The 26,949-nt window shown below is 34.4% G+C and overlaps 1 protein-coding gene and 1 long non-coding RNA gene across 3 annotated transcripts; both read left to right on the forward strand.

Annotated features, from left to right (window-relative positions):
• The first annotated feature begins 1,431 nt into the window (after positions 1-1,431).
• Positions 1,432-7,826, forward strand: LOC104116762 (lysine-specific demethylase JMJ13-like). Of its 2 annotated transcripts, none has more exons than XM_009627699.4 (11): positions 1,432-1,789; positions 2,727-3,100; positions 3,463-3,619; positions 3,696-3,915; positions 4,339-4,392; positions 4,487-4,566; positions 4,646-4,923; positions 5,104-5,499; positions 5,638-6,005; positions 6,116-6,388; positions 6,935-7,826. In XM_009627699.4, the coding sequence occupies exons 2-11, from the start codon at positions 2,752-2,754 to the stop codon at positions 7,301-7,303; spliced, it is 2,544 nt and encodes an 847-aa protein (XP_009625994.1). In that variant the 5' UTR covers positions 1,432-1,789; positions 2,727-2,751; the 3' UTR covers positions 7,304-7,826. The 2 variants fall into 2 exon arrangements, with proteins under 2 accessions (XP_009625994.1, XP_018633372.1); XM_018777856.3 differs by lacking the exon at positions 1,432-1,789 and adding an exon at positions 1,808-1,953.
• A 3,415-nt stretch (positions 7,827-11,241) lies between these two features.
• LOC117281597 (uncharacterized) lies at positions 11,242-20,663 on the forward strand. The gene is made up of 2 exons (XR_004512233.2): positions 11,242-11,984; positions 20,067-20,663. It is a non-coding gene; the product is annotated as an uncharacterized lncRNA (long non-coding RNA).
• Positions 20,664-26,949: the final 6,286 nt, after the last annotated feature.

Below are 26,949 nucleotides of genomic sequence, written 5' to 3' on the forward strand. Positions count from 1 at the left end.
GATAGCTGTCCTTTCGGCTAACCAAAGTAACTAACACAAGTTAATCTTCTACCGTTCAAACAACGTAACGAATTGAAATCGACGGCTAATATAAGCACCCACGTGCTTCTCCTGTATCTTTTGTGCACTGGACCCGGGCTTCCCGCTTCTTTCCTTTTTCATACTTTTAGTAACCGCTATAGAAACAGAAGCCTTCTAGAACACCCTGCATACTTGATAAATAGTTTTATTTATTATTTAATATAGCGATAATAGATAATGATTTTATTAATTTTAGTTTGACAATGAGAAGTTGTAAATACTGAAGTATTAATTGCCGTTTAACTTTCTATGAAGTCTACCAAAGGATGTGGTGTAGCGGATGAAGCTGCTCTTCCCTTAACCGGAGGTTTCGGATTCGAGCCCTGACTATGAAAAAATCTTTGGTAAAGAGTGCTTCTCCCCAAATATGGCCTTACGCGACGCGAATTCGAATATAATCAGACTCCAATGCGGATACCAGGCACCAGATATGAAACAAAAGAAAGCATCCGAAGATTTTCTAATGGAAATTTATCTCCAAACACAATTTAAATAACATATCGGTAAAATTCCTATTAAAAGTGTATTAAATCCATAATTTAGACTTTAGGGTATCTGGGAAAATAATGGACTTGATTATGGTTTCAATACACCATTAGAAGTTGCGGTGGGGTGAAGTGAGCATATTTCTATCTTTTATCGAAAGTTTTGTGTTTGAAATTTGAGAATGAAGTCGTCTTTGATAAAAAAATATTTAGTTGGGCAAATATGAGTACGAATACTGAGTAGGACAAAAAAAGATGAGAAATTATATTTTTTACCGCTCCCAAAAATAATAGCCTATATCACACTCCTTGGGGTGCGGTCCTTTCCCAGACCCTTTGTGAATACTGGATGCCTTGTGCGTGCACGATGCCTTGTGCATCGAGCTGCCCTTTTTTTATATGTATATTATATATATAATATCCATATTTTATATACTTTTTGGTAATTTCCGGTCGAGAGTCAATAGTTAACAGTCTTTCTACCTTCACAAGGTAGGGATAAAGTTTGCATATACAGTACCTCCCCAGATCCCATTCGTAAAATTTTACTGACTATATTATTATTATTATTGTTATTTTTGGCCGGCGGATGTAATTAGTTTCGGCAACGGGCACTTTTGTATTTCGAGCAAAAAAGATTATGGTTTCAAAACGTTGCGTTTCGAGGCCGGCAGGCATTTGGTTGAACCAACCTATCAACCACTTTCCTTCACACTTCTCGTTCCAATACCAAAAACCATTAAAAGCGAATTCTTTATTTCCCAATTTAATCAATTTGTTTACTATTTAAATTAAAATATTTATATTTATTTTCGGAACAACTGTCCTTTTTGCGTATATATAAATCTCTAAATTATCCACTCTTTTCTCTTTTCCGGTTTTCTAATATTCTTCTCGATCTACTGTTCTATTTTCTCTCTACTTTCTCCATTCCCCGCCGGAAAATCACTCATTCGCCGGCGAACTGTTGCCGGAGAAGTTACACGCGTTCAGCATCTCTGATGTAGTAGTGTTCCTTGTTTCTCGCGCGTTAGTTAAATCACCCGGTGTCGCCGTTCGCCGGCAAACCTCTTCGTATCGCCGGAAAACCGCGTGTTCACAGGTGAACAGTATCACCAGAGAATATAGCTCCTCTATTATCCTTTGGTTTCGAGTAGTTGAACAACTCGGACGGTGAAATCTTTCTGATCTCCGAGTTGGACTCGGTTTTGTGCCGCGTCGAGGTAATGTGGATAGCCTAAGGCTGTGTTTACGAATCATTCTGCTGTAGATCGTGTTCTTGGACTTAGCTGGTGGTTTGACAAGCGCTCTGTTTTTGTTGTTGCTGTTTTTTTTTAAATTTAATTTTCTGGTGAAGTGTGAGAGAAGACGCCGGAGTAGAGAAGAGGTTTGCAATACTATGCTTTTTAGAACATTTGAATGCGCAGTGTAATAATTAGAAGAGTGTGAGGTTTCGTATAAGTTTTTTTTGGCTTGAAGTTTGGATTTCGATCATTCTTATAGTTTTTTGTGAAAATTGAATGACTTTTACATTATGGTGTTATAGTGGTAGTATTGGAACGAAACAGTCCCAATAGGGGAGAACAGATACTGAGGATTCATATAGCGAACACTAACTAGTTCTGGATTGATGCATAGTAGCAGTGGCGGAGCCACATGCAAGGAAGGGGATTCAATCCCCTTTTGTCCGAAAATTATACTGCGTAAATAGGGTAAAAATAATTTTTTACAAGTAAATAAACTTTTGAATCCCCGTAACATAAAGAGAATGCAGGTTCAAATCCCAAATATGCCTTTTTTTTTTTTTGAATCCCCTAGTTAGAGTTCGTACTGCATAGTAGTTGTTTTTTTGTTGTTGTATCAATGATTCTTATGCATAATTTTGAGTCTATTTTACTGAATCACATGTTTAGGTGATAGTTTTTGGTATTGCTAATTGTGATTAGGTGATAGTTTTTGGTATTGCTAATTGTGATTTTTTTGTCCATATTCGAACCCCTGTAGAGGCCTTTTGTACTTGTCCTAAACTGTAAAAGAAAAAGAAATTGTAATTGAATATTTATGAACTGTGTCTATGAGTTTGAAATTTTTCTTGAATGGTTCGATCTGAAGGTTGCTACTAGTACGTAATCTACTACTAATTCATTTTCTGTATGGCAGGTGGAACTTGGAAGGGAGAGTCGGGATGTCGAGGGAGGCTATGTTGGAGTTTTTGAAGCGAAAAAGGCTTCAACGAAAGAAACCAGAATCTATGAATGATTCGACTTATGTCAGCAATACGATGAGTAGAAGTGGAGGAGATGCACTAAGCTCTTCAGCTTCATGTGGTGTTAGAATTCATGTAAATGCAGGGTTGGGGACTTCCTTAAACAGAAGAGATGTTTTCTCAAAGCACAAGGTTGCCAAGTTTGATACGTCTAATCTTGACTGGACTGATAAAATTCCAGAATGTCCAGTGTATTATCCAAGTAAAGAGGAGTTTGAGGATCCACTGGTTTATCTCCAGAAGATAGCTCCTGAAGCTTCTAAATATGGTATTGTCTACATTAATATTCTGTGTCAAATAAATTAATGTCTTATGTTTCTCACTGCAAACACTATTCTATTAGTTTTCAGGTAGAATTTTACCTTCTAGTCCTTATTGAGTACTTTACTTTGATGGGCTCTGCCTGTTGAGAACATTGATTTACTTGTTATTTAGAGTCTTCAGCATTATCTGTAGGCCTCTGTCCATTTTGATTTTTGAAGGTGAAAATTGTCCAACTATTTTCAAAAACATATTAATCCTTCTTGCTTTGTTTGGACTGTGTTCTTGTATAAACATAGTTGTTAGGGACTTGGTTCTGTTAGATTCATTTGTTTGATAAGAGTTGATACTATGTTTGAAATGTAACAGGAATATGCAAGATTGTTTCACCAATCATGGCTTCTGTTCCTGCTGGAGTAGTGTTGATGAAAGAGAAGGCTGGTTTTAAATTTACAACGAGGGTACAGCCACTTCGTCTAGCTGAATGGGATACAGATGACAAGGTCACATTTTTTATGAGCGGAAGGTTAGTTTTTCATTCGTATTTGGTATTCTGTTAATTGATTATTTGTCAGCTTTTGAGGAATAATATGGTTTTTCAGAAACTACACATTTCGTGATTTCGAGAAAATGGCGAACAAGGTTTTTACTCGTAGGTATTGTAGTGCTGGATGCCTTCCTCCTGCTTATATGGAAAAAGAATTTTGGCATGAAATAGCTTGTGGAAAGACTGAGAGTGTTGAATATGCATGCGATGTTGATGGTAGTGCATTTTCATCTTCTCCCAATGATGAACTTGGAAAATGCAAATGGAATATGAAGGTGTAGATTTCAGAACAAAGTTTCTCTTTATCGTGCTGTTCCTATATGGAGTTTTTTTGTCTTTTTTTGGTTTTAAGCGATTTGTTCTATTGTCAGTATAAAATGAGTCAATGTGCCTTGCATCTAGCGTGCATATTTATTGCTGCTACGTTCATGTTTTGAAACATTTTATCAGTGTTAGCCTTGTCAATGTTGTTTGATAGAGTTCCGCTCAATGATCTCTTTTACTCTTTCTTATGGTTTTTACCTTTTTCCTTCCTTTCTGAACCTACCACACGAAGGACAAAGTAAAACTTTTCTCATAATTTTCCATGCATCAGCTTTCCCCCGCTCATGTCAGCATTAAATGTAGTCTTAAAGGTGGTCTATTTGCCCTTTTATATTCCCTTTCTCTTCTAATAAATCCTCTATTTGTGGTTTCAGAGATTTTCTTGCCTACCTAAATCAACACTTCGACTCCTCGAAAAAGCAATCCCGGTAAACAGATTAGTTTTTGCACCTTTTTTCGTTGAAGTTTTAGTCCAACTTGAAGATATCTCACTTCCTAATTTATGTATCTTCTCTTCTCTAGGGAGTCACTGAACCAATGTTATACATTGGAATGCTATTTAGTATGTTTGCCTGGCATGTTGAAGATCACTACTTGTACAGGTGTGTGTGCTTTAATTTGAAGTGTACATGCTAGTCCGGTTAATCTGGGGACTTATCATTTTTTCCTTTGTGCGTATAGCATCAATTATCATCATTGCGGGGCAGCAAAAACCTGGTATGGTGTTCCAGGTCATGCAGCGCTTGACTTTGAAAAGGTTGTCCGCCAGCATGTCTATAACAATGATATCTTAAACGCTGATGGAGAGGATGGAGCTTTTGATGTGCTTTTGCAGAAGACAACATTGTTTCCTCCTAACATTCTATCAGAACATGATGTTCCTGTCTATAAAGCTGTTCAAAAGCCTGGGGATTTTATAGTAACTTTTCCAAGAGCATATCATGCTGGATTTAGCCACGGTAAGCTGCTATAGTTTTGCCTAAACTTTAGAGTTTAAGGATGTAATACCTTAAAGCATGTTAGTCTGACATAGTTCTCCAACACTACTCTAATTTTGGCCCTAATGTTTTTTTATTACTCTTTTGATTTCATCTTAGTTGACAATTAGCATTAGTGAATTCTATTTCTCTAATATGTAGGTTTTAACTGTGGCGAGGCTGTTAACTTTGCAACTGGTGATTGGTTCCCAATTGGTTCAGTTGCTATCCGTCGTTATGCACTCCTGAACAGGGTGCCTCTTCTTCCCCATGAGGAACTTCTCTGCAAAGAAGCAATGCTTTTGCGTATGGATTTGGAACTTCAAAATCAAGCTTATTCCTCTGCAGCTTTGATCACCCACCATGGCATTAAAGTTTCTTTTGTAAATTTGATGCGGTTTCAACATCGTGCTAGGTGGTGCCTCATGAGATCAAAAGCATTTTCTGGTGTATCATCATTTTCACATGGCACTATTCTTTGCAGCATATGCAAGCGTGACTGCTATGTAGCATATCTGAACTGCAACTGTTATTCACACACAATGTGCCTTCGCCATGGTATGTTATTGAATGGAATCTTTTCTTTGTGTTTATTTGTTAATTATACGGGGAATCTCCTTCGTATAATAAAAAAAGAAAGAAATTATACCGGAGACGCTGAGCTGATGATCGGTTTGATGGTTGTTTCTTTATCAGATCCTAGGTCACTTGATCTACCTTGTGGAAGCAGTAGAACCCTTTGCTTAAGGGAAGATTTTTCGGACATTGAAACTGCAGCAAGGAAGTTTGAGCTGGATGATGTTATTTTGCATGAAATTGAGCAATATAGAGAAAGTGATGACTTTAGTCTCCTTTTGAACATGTTTCCACGAGCTGAAGAGGAAGGCTATGTTCCATTTTGTGAAATAAAATTTGAACGGTCTGAGGAAACCTTGAAAACTGAGGACTGGGTTGAACAGATGGTTCATGAGCAAGCTTCCAATGCTTCTGCATCTAGTATTGGAATTGTGTCACGTGTTGGTTCTCCCATGGACCAAAAAGATTGTCTTTCTGCTAATGTTAATGTAAGTGATCATCGATAAAGTTACTATATCTGTGCAACTTTTGTGATTTCTGTAATGCTGAAGTGGAAATGCTTTTATTTGATCTCAAGTTAATTCAATTTACATTGTAGGCACAGGAAAATGCTAACTCAAACTTAGGGAATAGTGTATTTGTCAGGCCTTCTAGAGACATTTCTGGGTGTGAAAGTGAAAGATCAGTTTGTTCATCTGGTGATGACTATTTAAAGGTTCATGAAAAAGTAGCTCATGTTTCAGATGCTAGAACTGTTGTAGATCAAGACAGTGATGAGTCTGATACAGAAATTTTCAGAGTGAAGAGACGTTCTAGAACAGAACATGGGAGGAGTACACATGATCCCATTTCAGTTAGTGTTGAGCACCAGGTATTGCATTCTGGGGTCTTAGTTCAGTACAACTTTTCTCATTCTGTTTTCAAAACTAAAGTTTTAAGTTAAATACTTCTATGAAGGGGGAAAACCGGTGTCAAATAAATTTTTGTTGGTTTCTATTTGGATCTTTGAATACGTCTATCTCCCTTTGATGCTTTGCATGGATTAGTCCTTTAACTTACCTAATATGTATCCTGATGGTAGTAAAACCTTTTGAACTTTTGGTACCAAATCTGGAGCAACATAAGTTTTTATTTGGTCTGTGTTAATCCAGATTGGTAGCTTGTGAACTTTTTTTTCTGGTTGGCAGGTTAACAAGTATGTCGAACTAATTGCTTTGTTTGAGTGGATAGTATGAGACCCTTATATCGTGTGTTAAAAGCAAATTTTATATAGCTAATTCTTCAAATGCTGTTTTCATTGACCAGTTATAGTTACATTCACCTTATTTGCTACTGAGTGGTATTGGCATTTACTTTTCAAGGTTTTTGTGGTGAAATTCTACAAGCTACTGAATACTCTTGGCATTTTTTTTCCCAGGGCTACAAACGATTAAAGAAACATCAAACTGAAGGACGGCTCGGGCCATTATCTTCATCAGACCGTTCCATGGCTGATGATGTAACTCATAGTTCCAATGCTAATTCAATCCATTCTAAGGAAGCCTTGGATTATCCTTTAAGAGACAAATCGGCCAGAAATGGTACAGTTCCCATCTCTATTAAGTCCAAGAAAGGGGCTAATGAAGAAGCATCGAGCAAGCAAAGCGAAGATAAAAGAGATGAAAGTTTCGAGTATGGGTTGGGTAAGACTGTGGGGGAACCACCTCCGATAGAGATAGGGCCAAAGAGGCTGAAAGTCAAGACCCTTCAATTTTTAAGTTTGGAGGAAGAATTGAATAGCTCATAAAATCTGACTTTACTCTAACTCCCATTTTCTCTAATGGGGATCTAACAAAAGGATGAAAAGCTAAATATTTGGGGGAACAACAATGCAACAGTTAACCAAAACTTAGATTAAGGAGGTACATTCTTTGTGCAGGCCTCTAATTGGGGCAAACGGTGCACTGGTGATTCTTATGGTTCTCGGGCCAGGGTGTTTTTTAGTCTTAAAAGGCAGGAGAACGTCTCTCTGTCGTGGTGGACATGATGGGGAGATAGCAGGTACTTGGCGGAAGTATGAGGTACGCACAAGATAACCTAGACACTATCGTTATAAAAAGTAGAATTTGGGGTAGGGACTTTTCTGTTGTACATTTTTTATTAACAAATTGGTCGATTCTTGTGAGGTCCAATGCCTAGTATGCAGGTTAGGCCTTTGATTTAATGTGACATCTGCTGCCTCCATCTCAACGGGTCATTATTCTTTTTGTAGCTAAGGGTCTCTTTGGCTTGAAACTACATGAATAAATACAAAGAAGATTGTGTTTTTAGACTTCTTCCAACTTTCTATATTTTCTAGTACGATTAGCCCGAGCTACGCCCGGGCCCAATTGCATAGTTAAGACGGTAAAATTTTATTACGTCATTTTCATTGTCATAAAAGTATAACTAAAAATTTATTTTGAACTTCCAAAAATATTGTTGAAATAGCTTGTTTGCAATCCTCACGCATTTATTCCTCTTGAATTTTTAAAAACACAATACGTTTCAACTATAGGTTTTCAAGGTAATACTGGAGTAGTCTATAACTAAGAATCTCAAATAAGTTTAGAAGTCTTGAACAAATTCATGAAGAATGTGTAAGATGTTGTAACAGTTGAGTAGAATCTTTAAGCTTTAGTTATGATTCGATCAGCAATGTAAGTTTTGTGTGAGATGTACACAAGAGTCTAAAAAATAAATAAACTTTCAGAAAGTTGTTAGTATATATAGTTCTTCTTTATATAATTTAAATTGAGTCTCTTAATCTTGTCTTCATCTTAATATTTCTAAGTTATGGTCTAAAATTGGAGAAGATTTTTCTTTTTTTATTTATTTCAGTATTCAAAATTCTTTATTTCCTTTATCTACTCAGTAAATCGTGTAAAGCATGAATTCTATATTTGATGAAATTAGTCATTTTCATCGCCCAATGAGCTAAAATCTTCTCTTCCTTGCATTTAGTTTTTTTTTTCTAATATTTTTTATATTTTATTTATTGTGGATCTCCAATGTAATTATATAAATTGTTAATAATTTTAGTTGTAATTTTGGGTATTCTGTTTTGAAAAAATCTATATTTGTTTGGGAAGTGATCACACAAATGCACTTGATAAAACCACAATGTTATTTCCTACGAGAAAAGAATATTTAAGCTTTTTCGTGCGTTTACTTATTTATGTTTTGAATTTCTTTAATAAAATCCTTGCTCTTCTACTGAAACAACATATAGATTTGCGTATTAAACACTGCATTAGTGTATGCGGTGATTATTTTTTTTGCACAACCAATTAAAACAATGCTTATGAGGGAATTATTTTTTTCTAATCTCGCCAATCAAACAATGTTTATTTTATGAGAATCATAATGTTTCCCAAAGGCAAAAACATCATATTTAAGAATTATTTTTACGAGATTCATTAAGAAAACAAAATGTGGATCTAACTTCTTATATCAAATACAATTACATACTCTGATCCATTTACTATTGTGGGTTTTGATCCGCAATTCCTCCTTCACGGCTCCTGCAATAAGTGATATTTGCAAACGAGCCCAATCAAACTATGTTGGGGTTTTACAGAAATTATTGATTTTATTAATTATTTATTTTTTGGGGTGGTATATATTATTTATGTAATAATTGTACATAGTTATACATATTTTATCCATGGATTATACATACTACAAAATTTTCTGTTATTTTTAGTTTAAGTGGTTGGGTGAGGTGCTATATAAGTTAATTCTTCCTTTAAATATTAGAATAATAATACAATTTTTTTATAAAAGAAATCTCGTGTTAGAGTCCATATTCAAAAAAATCCCAACGAAAATAAACATCACAATTTTATTGGTTCTAACAATTACGTGAAAATCTTCTTAAAAAATGTTTGCTTCATTATAGTGGTTCGCTAATTAGCATTGGTAAATCTTCCGCTTGACTTATCCGTTCAACTTATAATACAAATTTTTACTTACAATGTCAAGTTACTAAAAACTATTATAAATAGGCAAGCAATGCTATATTCACGTTAAAAAATAAGTGTCCTTTAATATTTTGGACATCGATTAAGTAAATTATTTAATAGTATAATAAAAGTTATTTGACTAAGTTACACTTTATACATTCTCAAATTACTCTTTATATATCCTCATAGATCATTTATTGAATTACAGATAGATTTCAAAAATATAATTAATGCATATTTATTTTCTAACGCAACACTTACTTTAGCCAAATTAATTTATCTCTAAACTCATCTTGTACTAACGTATGAAATTTTACCACTTTTCACCTTACAAACTAAGGAAACCTATTAATGGCTTAGGAAATGCATTGAGACATGTTTATAACCAATCTCTTGACTTGTTAAACTGATTTCACTTATAGTCTTCGAGTTTTACGTAATTGCTAGTGTATACTATAACGAATATTTGGTAAGGAACCCATTTAGAATTCTTTGATAAGTTTGGTTTCTTTAAAAAAAAAAAAGGATACTTTTTGAATTTGTACAAATCACTTTACTTTTTTCACTCTAAATCTTAAGAGTGCAAACAAAATATTAAGTCAACAATTATCCAAATTATTTGGCAGAAAACCTAACTAAAGTTACTTATAATTTCAAAAAATATTTCTAACAAAATACAGCTTTCTACCTTTTTTAAAATATTGAAACGATGAATTCTATGTATCTTAGTTTATTTTCGTTTTAAATTCTTTAAGCTTATATGGAAAATTTAAAAAGTATGTCATGTTTATACTATATTTGAAGTTTAAGGAAGTCCTTAGCACAAGAATAATGGAAAGTTTATGTGGGCCCACGTTTAAAGGGGTGAAATTTATGAGGTATAGATGAATAAGATTATGTGAATTCTAAATAAAGTGGGGCCCACCTTATAAGAGAATTGATAGACTTGCTAATAAATTGAGCACGTGCATGCAAAATGTGGGTGGAGGCCCCACTTTCTCATCAAGTTTTCAGGCATAAATACAAAGGATACTAAAAGACTTAAATGCCCTTGTGAAACGGCATGTTGACGGTGAGCGTTTTTAGGTTTGAGAAATTGGAAGTCCACGCGTTGGCCAATGGAAGAAAAAGTCAGCAGTTGATGTGTAAATTAAATGAAAGTACAAAAATACCCCTAGACAAAGTAGAAAATTCAAGATAAAACACAGTTGACCGAGAATGCTTGTGTTCCCTCTTCTTCTAATAAGTAGGAATATAAAGTTGGGTTCATTAAAAATGACTTGACACCTCTGATGAACCAAGAAACCTATTTATTTTTTCTATTTTTTTAAAGATTTTCCTTCATTTTATAACTGTTTTATCAAAGCATCTGCATGCGTTTTATTGAAGTGTAACAGTTTGTCTTTTAATTTAGGAAGTGCAAAAGCTTGTCTATTCAACCCCTTAAATAATCTATCTATCTATACTATATAAAAAGTACGGAGATAATATCGAAATTTCATTCACCTTTTTTTACCCTTTAAAAATTAATTTTATATTAAACAAAATAACCATTTATTTAAAGAGTCCGAATATTTAGGACTTAGAAAATTAATTAAGATGTTGGTAATAGGAAAATTTTTGTAAATCGCCACTACTACAGAGTTCATTATTATTTGTAATGGATTCTAATTATGCAAATGTATTGAAGGCAAAAAAAAATAGGATTGTTAGTGAGAGAGTGTCTGACTTGTCTCTAAAAACTCCTTATTATCCAAACACATAATCCTCAAACCATGGTCACTTCCCCAAATGTCTCAAAAGAACCCCATGGAAGCGATTCCCCCAAAACCTCCATACATTCTCCAATGATGCTACTAATCCAATAATGGCTAACTCTAAGCTTTCTTTTAAAGAAAAGGTATTAACTTTTAATATTCCCACACAGGATCTCTACCAACCAACGAATACTACACCATTATTTACGAAGGAAAATCCAAGAATTATGGAAACCTACAGAGAATTTTCCACTGATTGATCTTGGAGCATACTATTTTATAGTCAAATTCACTAAAGACGAAAATATGGTAAAAGCTTTGCAAAATGGTCCTTGGTTTATTTTTGGATACTTTCTATCGGTACAAAGATGGGAGCCAAATTTCGTGGCCTCCGAAGCAAAGCAAATAATAGGAAATATGGTGGGAAGATTGCTAAAGATCGACGCATGCACATCTGCTACTTTAAGGGGATGCTATGCTAGACTATGCGTAGAGCTTCCTCTTGATCAACCTGATATACTTATTGGATCCCACAGACAACAAATTCTATACGAATTGAAGGAGAAAGTTTTTTTTGCAAATCTTGTGGTAGGTTGGGTAACTCAATTCGTCAAGCTCAGGAAGGACAATGGCAATGGCAGATCGACACTATCTTTCTTCAAGCGAAGGAGCGCCAAGTCAAATTCCTAAGTAAAGGAAGCACCATCAAGATCAGAAGCAAACACAGGTATTAATGTCAAAATCTTTGATGCCATGACAGGTAAGTATCTAAACACGCAGGTACTAAAATACAAAATCCGTGATTCTATTTCTTTGTTTGACAAGCACAAAAAGGATGTGCATCCAATATCTGATGCTAGGAAATCTTCATCTCAAGAAAATCTGGTTTTAGAAAACCATTTTCTGTCCTTAGATAATCAGCCCAAGGTTTTGGATAGTTCTATTATTTATCCGAAAAATGGATAACAATTGAATTTATACACGACTTTAAGGATACGTGATATAACTTGGTACAAACTTAGAAACTATATATGTTAATACTGAAATTAACTATAAAAGAGATAAATGCAAACCAAATGAATCAATTTGCTTTAACCAAATGAATCAATTAGTCTTGTCCCTCAAGTTCAATACCCTCGAAACAAGTGAAGATTCTGCTAATGTATGAACAGAATAACAAAAGAATGAAGCTTAAAGAAGGTAATGTGTTGTTTATTATACCTTTCGCTCGGGCCAGTGCTCGATTATATGACTTTCTCTAGCTCCTTGATTGTTGATTTGGTGGCGTCAGAGTCATCGGGAATCATGAAAGATCGAAGAACCCTTTGATCATCATCCTCTTCGATCTTCTGGTTATCTGGCTGGGTCGAAGCCGATATCTGTGATTGCTATTTGGTGTCCCGTTCTCCTTCTGAGCCCGATCCCTTTATCGGTGAAGGTGAGGATATTGGTTTAGCTTCCTCGACGACGAATATTTCCTTCGCGGTTGGTTGCTCTCCGTACACCGTTTTGACACCTCCTGATGTCAGGAATTTGAGGGCCTGGTGTAGGGTCGAAGGTACAGCTCTCATGTTGTGGATCCATGGCCTTCCGAAAATGGCGTTGTATCTCATATCGCCTTCGATCACGTGAAACTTTGTTTCCTGGACGGTTCCGGCCATCTTTATTGGTAGGATTATCTCGCCTTTGGTGGTTTCACATACCATATTGAACCCGTTTAGAACCAGAGTTGCGGGTATGATCCGGTCCTGTAGGCTGAGCTGTTCTATGACCTTCAATCGGATGATGTTGGCCGAGCTACCTTTATCGATTAACAGACGCTTAATTTTAATTATATTCGTGAGTACGAATATTACCAGTGCATCGTTATGAGGTTGGATGACCCCCCCCCTTCTGCATCTTCATCATCGAAGGACAATGTCCCTGTGAGTGCGTAATCTTGAGTCCGAGATCGTTTTTCCCTCGTAACCGATGTTTTAGTGCGTTTAAGCACCAGTCCCTGAGGGGTATCGATGCCGCCGATGATCATGTGAATGACGTGTTGTGGTTATTCTTGCTCGTTTTGCTTGCTGGAATCCCTGTTTTTAAGATGGTTCTTCGCCCTCTCACTCAGAAATTCCCGAAGGTGCCCTTTGTTAAATAAGCGGGTTATTTTCTCTCTTAATTGCCTGCGATCTTCCGTTATGTGGCCATGGGTACCATGATATTCGCACGTTTGATTGAGATTTCTTTGGGCAGGATCGGTCTGCATGGGTCGAGGCCATTTAGTGTCTTTGATGCGTTCGATAGCCGACACGATAGCGGATGTACCAACGCTAAAGTTATATTCTAATAGTCGAGGTGCTTCTATGGGATCAACATATTTATCAAAGTCGTTCTTACTCATAAGTCCCCGAGAATTTTGCCCTCGATCAATCATTCGATTGTTCTGAACTATATTGCGTGCTGAACCGTTGTTCACCCGATCTGCGTCGTACGGTCGATATCGGTCTCTATTTGAACTTTGTTCTCTGTCGATCTCCTTTTGATTTTTGGTAGTTCTCTTGTTCCGAAGCTCGGTTCCACACGGAGCTCCCAGCTGATCATCCTCGACCCTAATTTTCGATTGGTATCGGTTGTGTACATCAGCCCACGTTATTGCTGGATACTCGACCAAATTTTGTTTCAGCCGATGTGATGATGTTGAACTTAGCTCGTTCAACCCTTGGGTGAAAGCTTGTACGGCCCAATTGTCTGTGACCGGTGGTAATTCCATGCGTTCCATTTGAAATCGGGATACGAATTCCCTCAGCATTTCGTTCCCCCTTTGCTTTACTTTGAAGAGGTCTGATTTCCTTGTTGCAACCTTTATGGCACCAGCATGTGCCTTTACGAACGAATCTGCTAACACGACAAAAGAATCGATGGAATTTGGAGGTAAATTGTGATACCATATCATTGCTCCCTTCGAGAGGGTCTCCCCGAATTTTTTCAACAACATGGATTCGATCTCATCGTCCTCCAAATCGCTACCTTTGATGGCACATGTGTAAGAGGTGACATGTTCGTTAGGATCTGTGGTACCGTTATATTTGGAAATTTCGGGCATACAGAATTTTTTGGGGATTGGTTTCGGTGCTGCACTTGAGGGAAAAGACTTTTGTGTGAATTTTTTCGAATCAAGCCCTTTTATTATTGGTGGAGCCTCCGGGATTTGATCGACCCTGGCATTGTATGTTTTCACCTTCTTGTCGTTGGCTTTGACTCGTTTTGTGAGTTCCTCGAGCAATTTAGTAATTTCGGGAGCAGTCCTCGATTCTTGATCATTTGATTTAATTACGGCGGGCTCTGTTCTGGGGTGATTTCTCGAAGTGGATTGGGAACCAGCCTTCTTTGTGCGTGAGTTTGGCTCTACAACTGAGCTATCGCTACTTGTTGGGCTTGTAACATCTCGAAGATCATACGTAAGCTGGCCCTGATTTTCCCCGCATTTTGGGTGTCTTGGGCTAGGGATCGAGTACCGTCCTGAATGCTTCTTTCCGGTTCGGAACGCTGATTCGCCTCCAAAGCTATTTGTGATTTGACGTCCAGTGGTACTTAGGCTCGAATTTTGGGTACTTCGATTCGAGCCTCGGTACTATTGTTAAGTGGCCTTCCGGCACCGGGTGCCAAGTTATTGGTTTCATCTTGAAGGCCGACTTCGTGGTCGATAGGTAAAGCCATTGCTGATTTGAAGTTGCAAGCTAGCGTGTACTTTCGATTTATATCAAACGATCGTTGTTGCCCTTAGCCCCACGGTGGGCGCCAAACTGTTTACCGAAAAAATCGGATAACGTTAGATTTTGTGTATGATTTTAAGGGTATGTGATACAACTTACATAAATCGTGGAGAGAAGTAGAAATAATTAGATTCTTAGCTTATGAGAATGCAAATAGTAGGGAATGAGAATGAATGAGATAAAGCAAAGTAACACAAAGGGATGTCTTTCAATCTGAGAAGTGATTTTTTTTGTGTCTGCCTTTAACTTACTAGGATTCCCCCTTTTATAGAAAATGGTCATTACAAAAAAGACAATAAAATAAGGCATGTAGTGGAAGACCCATGATGACTTATCTCTTCCTTGATTCCTGCCAAGATTCTCTCTTTTGGTGCGGTCGCAGGGACTTTTGTCTGTGGGCTCGATACTGGCTCGAACTCGTTACTGGGTCGGGTCCTTCGGTCTTGACTCGAGTTCGACCTTCGAGATAGGCGTCGTACATTTCCGACTTCGAAGCAGTGCCTTGCGGATCGATTCGGTTACGGGCTCGATAGAGCTATCAAACTAACTCCTTGAGCGACCTTCGGGCTCGAGGCTCGATAATACCGAACTCGGAGCTAACTCCAAAAAAAATCTCGTTCCTACTCATTCCGACTCTTTAACACTCGAACTTGATCGAACGTAGAAATGCCGAAATCTATTTTGACCGTATACATTTCTATAGCGTGGTTTTTGTTCTAGGTTGCGATGCGTTCATTGTGCCACAACCTTTGCTAAGTTTTTACGTGTAATACCATATATGTGTGACAGTGTGAGTGTGTGGGGTGGTGGGGGAGGGTACTTTGGGAACTTGAAATTTTGTGTCAAAGGTAAATATTTCTTTTTTTAAATGTACGAGTTGAAGTGTTTTGACATACTTTCGAATAGTAGCAGAAGTTGAAAAACGTTTTTTCCCATAAACATGGTCAAAGTGCTTCTAAGCATGGATTTATTCCTAGAATTTAACTTTATCAGTACATTTGTATTTTTTGATGAAGTATCTTTTTATTTAAATGACCATTGTGTCTATCTCTACATCAATTGCTATTACACATAATTTATTTTTATTCAATATTTTATTGATAGATGCAGAATACAGAATCACCGTTCTTTGACACAAAGTACCCAACAGGGACACCTCAAGAAGCAATTGTGCTCAACAAAGTAATGAGGAGAATTAAAAAGAAAGTTTATTTGTTGGACATTATTACTCTCTCACACTATAGGAAAGATGCACATTTAGGATTTTATAGTGATTATGCATCAGGCAACCAATTGAGAAGAAGCTGTACAAGTTAGGCAGATAAAGTTGTACAACAGTATCTGAGTACAAGTAAAACTTCAAACTCTTCAATTAGTAATCCACAAGCGAATTGAATAAGCTCTTTAATTAGTAATCTGTAAACTGCATTCACTTCCAAGATATTAATTGAATAAGTTCCCCAATTAGTAATCAATAAACTACACCCTCCTAGAAAAGTGTACTATCAAGAACAATACGACGATTAGCAGCATGATTCCCACTAGAAACTTTTAGACCGTAAAAACCAAGAACAAAAAATGAGATTTTTTAAAGAAAATTACAACTCAAAAAATGAAAAACAAGTTACGAGTTTTTAAGCAAAATTGTCACTCCTCGCTACCGGGAAGAACGTTCTAGAATAAGCTTCATATGTCTCGTAATTTTTTGAACCACTTTGTAAGAGTTCGATCCCTTGAAGTGAACCATTGTAAAATTTCAAGCTTCATTTTGAGCTCGACCCCTTAGGGTTTGCTTTATTAGTTTCCTAAATGGAGAATCCAACATAAATTAGGATTTAGTTGCCTCTTTATATATATCTATGTTGCTATAACAGTTTTAATAGCTCTAATTTTCTCTTTCATTCTACGATCTCTTTTTCTATCTTTGATAGTCAAAAGAGAGTTTGTAGTGCAATCTTATGGTATCTAAAAAGAATGGCATCACTGTATGTGCCTCCTATTTGCTGTCAAATTCATCTTCTAATCGGTCCTGGAAGTGCAATTATTTGCCATATTCAATCAACAAAAATTTAATAGAGTAGTGCTACACCTATTTTCATCAGTTGGTCGTTTCTTCCGTTAGGGTTTATCAAGATCAACTCATACTATGTAGTTTTATGCTTAATTCATGACTAACAGAGTTTGTAGGTGTTACTCGAGATTAAAGAATAAAGATGTCTCAATAAAACTTATGGCCTGAAGCCAAATTTTAATAATGGACTTTTTTTCTGGGTCTTTAATGTAAATTTTAATAAGGGGCTTTATTCCCCGGACCTCATTTTGTGGGATTTCAATGGATTGTTGTTGTTGTTGTTGTTGTTGTTGTTGTTGTTGTTGTTGTAATGTAGTAATCTTACAAAATATAGTATTAATATTTATGTAGGTTTCTTTTTTCGTTCTTTTTGTTATCTTATAAAATATAATATTAATATCACATTGAAATTCAAGTTAATTAGATGTTAGCCACGTATTTAATTACAATGTGTTATCTTGGATCTTGCTGTAAAAATATTATTTACCAATATGAAGATTTGAGTATCTTAATTTAAATTTCTAAAATAGTGCTATTATTAAAAAATAGATAGTCTTTCTTTCTACTTTTATAAGGATTTTATATATTTTACTATAAAGTTCAATATTATCTAAGCGAAAATAAGATTAAAAATCCATAACTAAAAATATTTTTGGGCTCCCGAAATTTAGGGGGCCTTAAAGCAAAGGCCTTTGAGCCGCCCCTGTAAAGGAAAGTAGATATGAGGATTTTGTGGGCGACTTAACATGAGAGCGATAACAAGTCTTACACCAGAGTTGTGGGCTATACATGGCGAGTTGACTCTACCAAAAAATTACAACTTGAAAAGAGGTAATAATCGAAACTGACTTGAGTGATGCCCTAATGTGGCTAACTGTGGAAGGTAATGTCGTTGAAAGTCACCCCAATCAAGTTGTGATGGACGAATGTAGGAGCCTCATATCTAAACTTGGAATAACTCTAATCCATACTTTGAAGCAAGAAAATACGTGTGCAGACCACTTAGTGAAGTTGGGGAGAACGCAAAAAGGAAACTTGGTAAGATTGCACCGTCCACCACATTCGATGTAACAATTGCTTCCAGCGGACATGGTTCCATGTAACCTAGCGACAGAGGCGGAGCCAGGATTTGAAGTTTATGGGTTCGGAATTCTAGTTTTGTTTAAGTTACTGGGTTCTATAATAATATTTTATACATATTTCATGAATTTTTCAAGACAAATACAGAGTCTGCACAAAAGTTACTGGATTTGGCCGAACCCGTAAGTAGAAGGCTAGCTCCGCCCCTGCCTAGCGAGAGGGGCAGGGCAAAAATATTGTGAAGTTGTAGCATTTCGTAAAAAGCAAAAAGAAAATAACAAACATTGAAAGATTTTTTTTTTTGAATGTCTAAGATCATTACGAGTAATCTCTAATTATTTTTTTTCGGTTTTTTTCGACACTTTCTTTAAATTGTATTAGTCATTGCTAACATTTTCTGATCATTTCAAAAAAAGAGTAAAGGGTATAAACCAGTATGTCAAAATTTACTCAGACTTCGTAGTCCGGAGAGGTCATTGGGATGGATCGTTAAATATTTTCTTATTTCTTCGAACGACTTGTGTGTTGATATATGATTGAGTTGTTGAGATGCTAAATTGGGAAAATATTTAATGATCCATGTCATCATGAAAGAATAAAATCATTTGATAAAAAATAATTTTCTGGTCCCTTATGAGTTCATACTTTTTGATTGTTCCTCTGATAAGATTTGCACTTATTTCATTGATCATTATACCACACTCATAGTGTTCAAAGTGTAAATATGTGTGTGTATACATAGTTAGTCAGGTGCTCGCATTTGATTAGCTAGTTGGTAAGAAAATAACTTACCAAAGTGATGATCAATAGCCATTCACCCAATCATGTGCTGCGGTAAAAAAATTCTCACGTATGGATGTTCCAATGGATGATGTGTTCAATTCATTCATACTTGTTATGGGTTGATATGGGCTACTGTCCACAACGTGGGTTGAGTCACAAATATCTGATTGGACATATTGTTTAATTTTTTTTGTCGAAATACATTGATTATATATATATATATATATATATATATATATATATATATATATATATATATATATATATATATATATCGGCTATATCGGTTGATTCTGCTTAAAAGATCTTGTTTATATGTGAGACAAAAATTATAGAAATATGATCCTTTTTGGGGTGATCTTTAACTTTTGACCCCCGCTTGCCCTATGGACAGAACTTCAAGGTTAAAAGTTGTGTTTGGCCATGGGGCAAGCGAGAGGCGATACTTGTTAAATTTGAAGTTCTGCATGTGGGGCAAGCAGTGAAAAACATTGAGAAAACTATGCTTTATAGCCCCTCAAAATTTTAATAGCCCATATTTTTTTTCACTCACACAAAATGGCCCTTCGGCCCAAACTTATTGCATCTAATAGCCTGAAATATCTATTTTGTATATTTTTTATATAATGATAGTATATTTTATATATTTTTTGTATATTGACAGTCTATTTTGTATATTTTTGTATAATAACAGTCTTTTTAGTATATATTTTGTATAGTGATAGTCTATTGTATATATATATTGTATAGTGACAGTATATTTAGTATATATTTGTATAGTGACAGTCTATTTTGTATATATTTTCTATAGTGAAATTCTATTTAGTATATTTTTTGTATAATGACAGTTTATTTTTGTATATGTTTTGTATAGTGACAGTCTATTGTATACAAATTGTATAGTGACGGTCTATTTTGTATAATTTTTGTATCTATTTTGTATATATTAAAAAGATATCTTTTCTGATTATTCTCTTTCTACAACCAAAAACCCTAATCCTTATTACAAAGGTTCTTCTTCTTTGTTGTTTGATTTTTTCACGCTGTTTTTGGCTGCTGAAGTAAACTGAAATTCTATTTATTCTCCATTTTCAACAATTTTGCTTACTATTTTCAGGTTTGACTATGGCGTATGAAAACATTACCAGCGTCGAGGTTTATGACGATGTGCCGGTGGAGATCGCCGTCGACGAAACATCTGATGCTGCGTCGAAAATCTCTGCATTGAAACAGAAGATAGCGGCACTGGAGCAAGAGAAATCCTAGCTTCTTCACGAGAACGATGCGAACAAACAGAGAATCGAGAAACTGAAGAGCTCAATCGAGGAATCTAAGAACGAAAAATTCGAATTGCTGAAGAAAGAAGCAGAAAGCAGTACTTTTGGGCTAGCCACTAGAATTACTTTTGGGCTATAAAATGTGTATTATAATTTTGGACTACCGGATGTTATAGGTTTGGCCCGAATGGCTATAAATGATATTTGCTCATAAAAATTCAAGCTATTTGTGAGACGAGTTGGCCCATCTTGACTAAGTCTTGATTGTAGGCCAGGCTTTTGGAGCAGATATGTTGGCCCAATTCTAGCTGAACTAGATTTTGGTCCAAATCCAAAAATGGGCTCTTACTAAATTGGATTAGCTCTTTGGACAAGCCTAGAATGTAAGTTCATTTGCTTTCACCAATACAAGTGTAAACCCCAACGCTTATTCAAAATATTATGGCATAAGGAAGGGTAAAATATGACAGCCCGATGCATAAAACATTTCGTATTTATGTTAGGTTCGGGGAAGACACCGCAACCTAAGGAGTGTGATGTAGACAACCTACCCTAATACGAATATTAGTGGTTATTTTCACGGCGCAAACCCGTGGCTATAAGTTACACAGAGATAACTTTACCGTTGCTCCAAGACTTTCGTTCTGGCATATGGAAGAGTAACCGAGCTATTTAACCTAGTCTAGGCCTGTCCTCTCCATCTCCATTTATTTGCATTTCCGTAAGTATAGATATCAGAAGCAGCACTTTTATTTGTATAAAAATTTAAAAAACAACTAATCCAATATTTGGTCTATAAATATTACGGTACTTCTTTACTAGCTTTTTTTTTTTTTTCCTTGAGAGGTCCTCTTACGCAGTTTTCGAATTTAAAGTTTATCGTTTCTGTAACGATCTTAAGTTAATATATATTAATAACTTGGTCCACAAGTAAATATTTTTAGATATTTAGTAAATTTGTATATATTAACTTAAGTTCTTCATTTTTTTTTTATTAAACCAAGTTAAATTAATTTATAACATCAATTTATAACATCATTAAAAATAAGATATGGTAACATAATTCATAGTCACACAGGAATAGTAATTGAGAGAGCCCACCTTGAATGCTGAGCAGACAAAGACAGCACAGCCCTCTGAGAAAGGACAGAGATGAAGCTGTTGTATTAAGTAGTATGGTCTCTATCAGAGACCAGAGCCATTGCCTCCTCTTATTTTAACAAAGATAACACGCTAAAATTTCATAAGTGGGGTACGTGGAAGGTACGCAGAACTTACCCCTACCTCGAAAGAGTGGAGAGACGGCTTTCGAAAGTCCATTGGCTCAAGAAGACGAAAATGGATAATATACTCAGTGACAGCAATAGAAGTCAGAAAAATAATATCAGCATCGTAAAAGACAGAAAATAGATTAAAAAGCAATAACAATAACCAGTAATCCTCCTCTTATATCATATCAAGGAAATTAATTTGAGCCCCACGTACCCTATACTGCTAATCTATGTAAAATTAAAATACTTCACACGAATGCTTGCAAATTTAATTTATACATACATACAAGTATATACCTATATGTAGTGGCGGAGCTAGGGGACGAAAAGAGGGTTCATTCGTCAGGAAGTTACACCATATATGTAAGGTTAATTATTTTATTATATGTACATATATAAGATGTTTAATCCTTTTGACTTCTTCACATATTAGCTTTTTTTGTTTTTTGTACTCCTTGGTGAAAACCTTAACTCCGTCACTGTTTATATGCTGCAAAGGGGCATGGATGCAGCATCATGGCACTGAGTTTATCTAAACTAAGTACTTTCGATGCATAATGTAAATCTATATATAAAAATCCACTAAAATTATCACAAACAGTAAATATGAACATAGATTTTAAAAAATACAATGAATTGAATATAAAAATCGATTATAAAATTTATATCTTAAATCTGCCTTTAATATACTATACTATACACACAAATGAACAAAAATGAATGAAATGGGTCAGAGACAGAGGCGGAGCAAGCCTTATAGGTGCGGGTTCGGCCGAACCCAGTCACTTTTGCTTAAACACTGTATTTCTATTAAGAAATTTATTAAATATGTACAAATATTTAATTACGAACCCAGTAACTAAGACGATCTATGGGTCTGAGACAAATTTATATCTTGAATCCACTTCGCTATACACAAATATGTGTGGGGTGGGGTGGGGTTAAGGGGCAGTGAAGGTGTAGGGGTAGCTAGGTTTGGTGAAAAGTGGACAGAGAGAGGTGTCAATGATAAAGCAATAGATTGCTAAATCATTGAATGATTTTTGGGCCCTTCTAAGTTCTGAGCCTTCTCTTAAATCAATAATTAGATATATTGAGACAAAGAGAGTTAACAGTATATTCAAAATCCCATTCTTTGGTATATATTCAGACTTATGAGCAATAATGTAGACAGGACTTCAATTTGCATAGATTGTATACATTAGGGGTGTACAAATGAAACCGACAAATCGCATCAACTTGATAATTCGAGTTAAACCGAGAAAAAAAATCCGATTATGGTTTGGTTTGGTTTTAATTTAAAAAGTCAAACCAAAACCAAACCAACCCGACATTATATGTATAGAAGTTTTAAATATATTTAATACATAAAAATATTTATTGTAGTGTAGTTTATAATTATTTCTTAAGCTTTTTCATAGTTTTATCTTTTAACGTATTATTTCAAGGTTGAACTTATAATTTTTGGACGTTCCAATAAGTTTTATAGTCCATAAATGTTAGTAACTCAAATAAATCCTAAAACAAAATCAAATCAATACTAAGGCTAATAAAAGACATTCAATTCAATTGTACTATGAATGAAAATAGTGTTGGATATCTATTTTTCAGTTTTTTCATGGTTTAGATAAAATGCATAACTTATTTTTCTTTTAATAGTTAGTCATGTAAATAATAGTACTTATTAGTCGTAATTTTAAATTATGTTTGTTTTCATTATGACTTATTAATAATATTTATTTTATGCGATTTTATTATATTTATTGTTGAATATTTTAGTACAATGTTATGACACATCTCATATTTATGTAATTTTATTGAAAAATACGTTACATAGTTCTGTCTTACTAGGATTAAAAAAAATATTTGGAGCACAAATTTTATGTTTTGTGCTATGAAGACTTTATGAAAAACAACCCGAAAATTCAAAAAATCCGAGAAATAATGAGATTAAAAAATCCCGACTTTTATTGGTTTGGTTTGATATTTAGATTTAATAACCTGATACAATTGGTTTGGTTTGGTAATTAGAAAATCCGAACCAACCCGACCTATGTACCCCTAGTATACATACTATGTGCATTAGTTGTTTTCTTTAACCATTCATTGTTCAAAATTAATGACTTGGTTAATTTAGATTCATATAAGATAAATTCATTTAAAAGGGTAAATGAATTTCAATAATTTCAAGATTTTTTATTTCTAAAACTCAAACTCGATACTTTTGATTAACAATATCAGAGAAAATTATCATGTTCTACTCCGGAGTTGCAAGGCAGAGTTAGAGTTCAGGTTACACATTCGGTTGAGTTCATTAGCTTTGACTTAAATCATATATTTGCCTTAAGAAATTTATTGAATTATGTACAAATTATTTATTTTTAAGCCAGTAATCTAAAAGGACTAAAATCTCAAACTCATAAATTTTAAATTATAACTCTACCTCTATGCAGTGATATGTGCTAATACATGTGCATTACTTATCATTTAATATACATGACCCCCTTTTGACTGTATTTGATCTTTTAATTATGGAAAAAAGATCAAATATACCCCTCTATTTTAGTATAATGTTCACATCTACCCTCCGTTATACTATCGGGACATATCTACTTTTACCGTTAACCAAACTTTTTAAAAATGCCCTCCACCTAACGGAAAGCCACCAAATTAAAAAAAAAAATACCTTTTTTTTAAAACCCATTAATAACCCGTTAAATCCCTTTTATTTACTGTACTTCTTCCTTACGTATTAGTCATCTCCTTCGTAGTCACTTGTTGAACTCAAAAAGTGAAAGACATAAAAATACCCACAACTATATATTCATTTATACATTGAGTCTCAATTCTTTTAATATCCTTATTGTATGTTTATTATATTCTGCCTTTTTTAATTTCTTTTTTTTCCATCTAGCTTCTCTCTTTATTTGTTTCCACCATGTCGGATTATACCAAGTATTCATCATGATTTTCTTTGCACCATGGCTTGAATGTTTATAGCATCTTATTAGGTTGGCAGTTCTGAAGTCTTAAGGCAACTACCGAAGTATTTCTTCCTTCAACTGTGAGCCTTTATTGATGAGTATTCACGCACCATAATTTTCTTATTCTGCTTTAAGCATTTGGGCAACAAGTAACTATCGTTAAATCACCCCTTAAGAACCAAAGTTAGATTCCAAGATATAGGATGAGATACTCATAATTCTTAGTAATAACTGAACTTATAATGCACAAAAATTAGAAAATAATTAGAGAAGATTTAATTTAATATCAAACTATAGTCTGAGGAATTCATCAAGAATGAAAGAAAGTATACCAACAAGTTGAAAAGCAACTTAACAACCTAAGTACACTAACTTATTGTATTAACCAAACACAAGTATTATTAAAGTATATATCAGTTGTTACCAACATACAAACTAACTGTCAAGTGTGTATTACATTAGACAAAGGGATGCCATATTATAACCACACACAAAAAAAAAACGAAAGTAATAACATGACATCCTAATGCCACCATGAACAACTAATAACCGAAAATATAAATTCTTACTAATCTTACTTCCACCATCATTCCCGGTTTCTCTCTAAATGAATAAAATGTGTTAAGATGTCTCATAAATCTAGGTTCTGTATTTTTAAATAATGGGTTTAACGAGTTTGGGTTAATGAATTTTTTTAAAATAATTATTTTATTAATATAGTGGTTTTCCGTTAGGTGAAGGGTATTTTTAAAAAGTTTGGCTAACGGTAAGGGTAAATATGGCCTTATAGTATAACGGAAGGGAGATATGAACAATATACCAAAGTAGAGGAGTATATTTGGCCTTTTTCCCTTTAATTATTTTGTTTCTCCCTTGACAAGTCCCTTACACTTATTCGTGGGCCCTATTCATATTCTCTTATTTATGTCTATTTCATTCATTTCATTTCATATGCCTTTTGCTCGGTCTTTATAGGCGTTTGGACATAAAAATTATAATTTTTGAAAAAAAAATAATATTTGAAGTTAAGTTGAAAAATGGTATTTGAAATTTGAAATTATATTTGAACATGAATTTCACTTGTAAAAATATTGCAGTTTTATGAGGGGGGAAACAAAATTTCTGAAAATTTTGAAAAAGTGGTCAAAATCACTTTTTGATGTTTGAAAAATTCATTTTCGAAATTTTTTCAAAAACTTGCAAAATTTTATGGACAAACATGTTTTTGAAAAAAAAAAATCGAAAAAAAAACTATGGACAAACGGGTCCTTAATTTCTTTTTCCCCACCCCCACATTTAGCGGTGGAGCTACGCGATCATATATATATATACATATATATACATATATATATATATATATATATATATATATATATATATATATATATATATATATATATATATATATATATTGTTGAATATTCACGATACAATCTAAGAATTTTTATGTTTTTTATTTTTTTATATTTTAAATTTCCTTCGTAAAAATCCAAATTTCGCCATTACCTATACCACCGTCCCAGGATATATATGCTTATGTAAGAGATTTGTTTACATTATCATGTGAATTTAACTTGTAATAGCATGTAACGGTTTATATTAAGTATAATTATGTAATGTAGAAAATAAAGTAATCAAGTTGCTCTAAGAGGCAAAAATATACAAAAAATAAGAAAATCTACGTTATACTAAGAGTCGTGTGGTTTTGTATTTCTCAAGCTACCATTTTGATAGGACTAACTATTTAATGAAGTTACACAAAAACATATGCAGTTTACTACAGTTAATTAATTATGTTGAAAGTGTATTAATACTTCAAAGAATAACAGACACAAAAAGAAATGTAAGTGTATAATAAAAAATATAAGTGTATGATTCGAAAAGTTTAAGAGCAATATTAATGAAAAGGCAAAATTTTCTTTTACCAAAACTAGCTAGAAAGTAATTAAAGTAATGATTATGACAAATAAACACTATAAAACCAATGTAATTAGATGATCACTTCAATTATTGAGTGAATGTCGAAGTCTAAAAAAGCGTTCACAATAATCATATTTTCTTTGTGCGAGTAAAGGTATCAAATTGTCAACTTAAATTATTTGCACTGATAACAACGTAAGAGACAATTTTAACATGAAAAGACTTGGAAATTAAATCTAATTAACTGTGTTTTCTCTTGGATTCACAAAGAAAATTTTGGAACACAGTCAATCAGTAGTATAATTATAAAATCTACTTGGAAAGATGGTGCCATTTTAATCAGTACTGTTAACTGTCTGTTCCTAATCTATGATTGCTCATAATCTCATTTTATCTTGGATCAAGAAACTTTTCTAACATGTTAATTTCATGTATATGGGCCTGAAACTTTACTCACTCATCAAGTGGAAAATAATACTATATTTGTTCAAATTTGTGGCACAGTTTGGATTTTGAGAGTCAAACTTATTAATTTTAACTGTAAAATC

The sequence above is a fragment of the Nicotiana tomentosiformis genome, chromosome 12 (genome assembly GCF_000390325.3).
Source record: "Nicotiana tomentosiformis chromosome 12, ASM39032v3, whole genome shotgun sequence".
Taxonomy (NCBI): domain Eukaryota; kingdom Viridiplantae; phylum Streptophyta; class Magnoliopsida; order Solanales; family Solanaceae; genus Nicotiana; species Nicotiana tomentosiformis.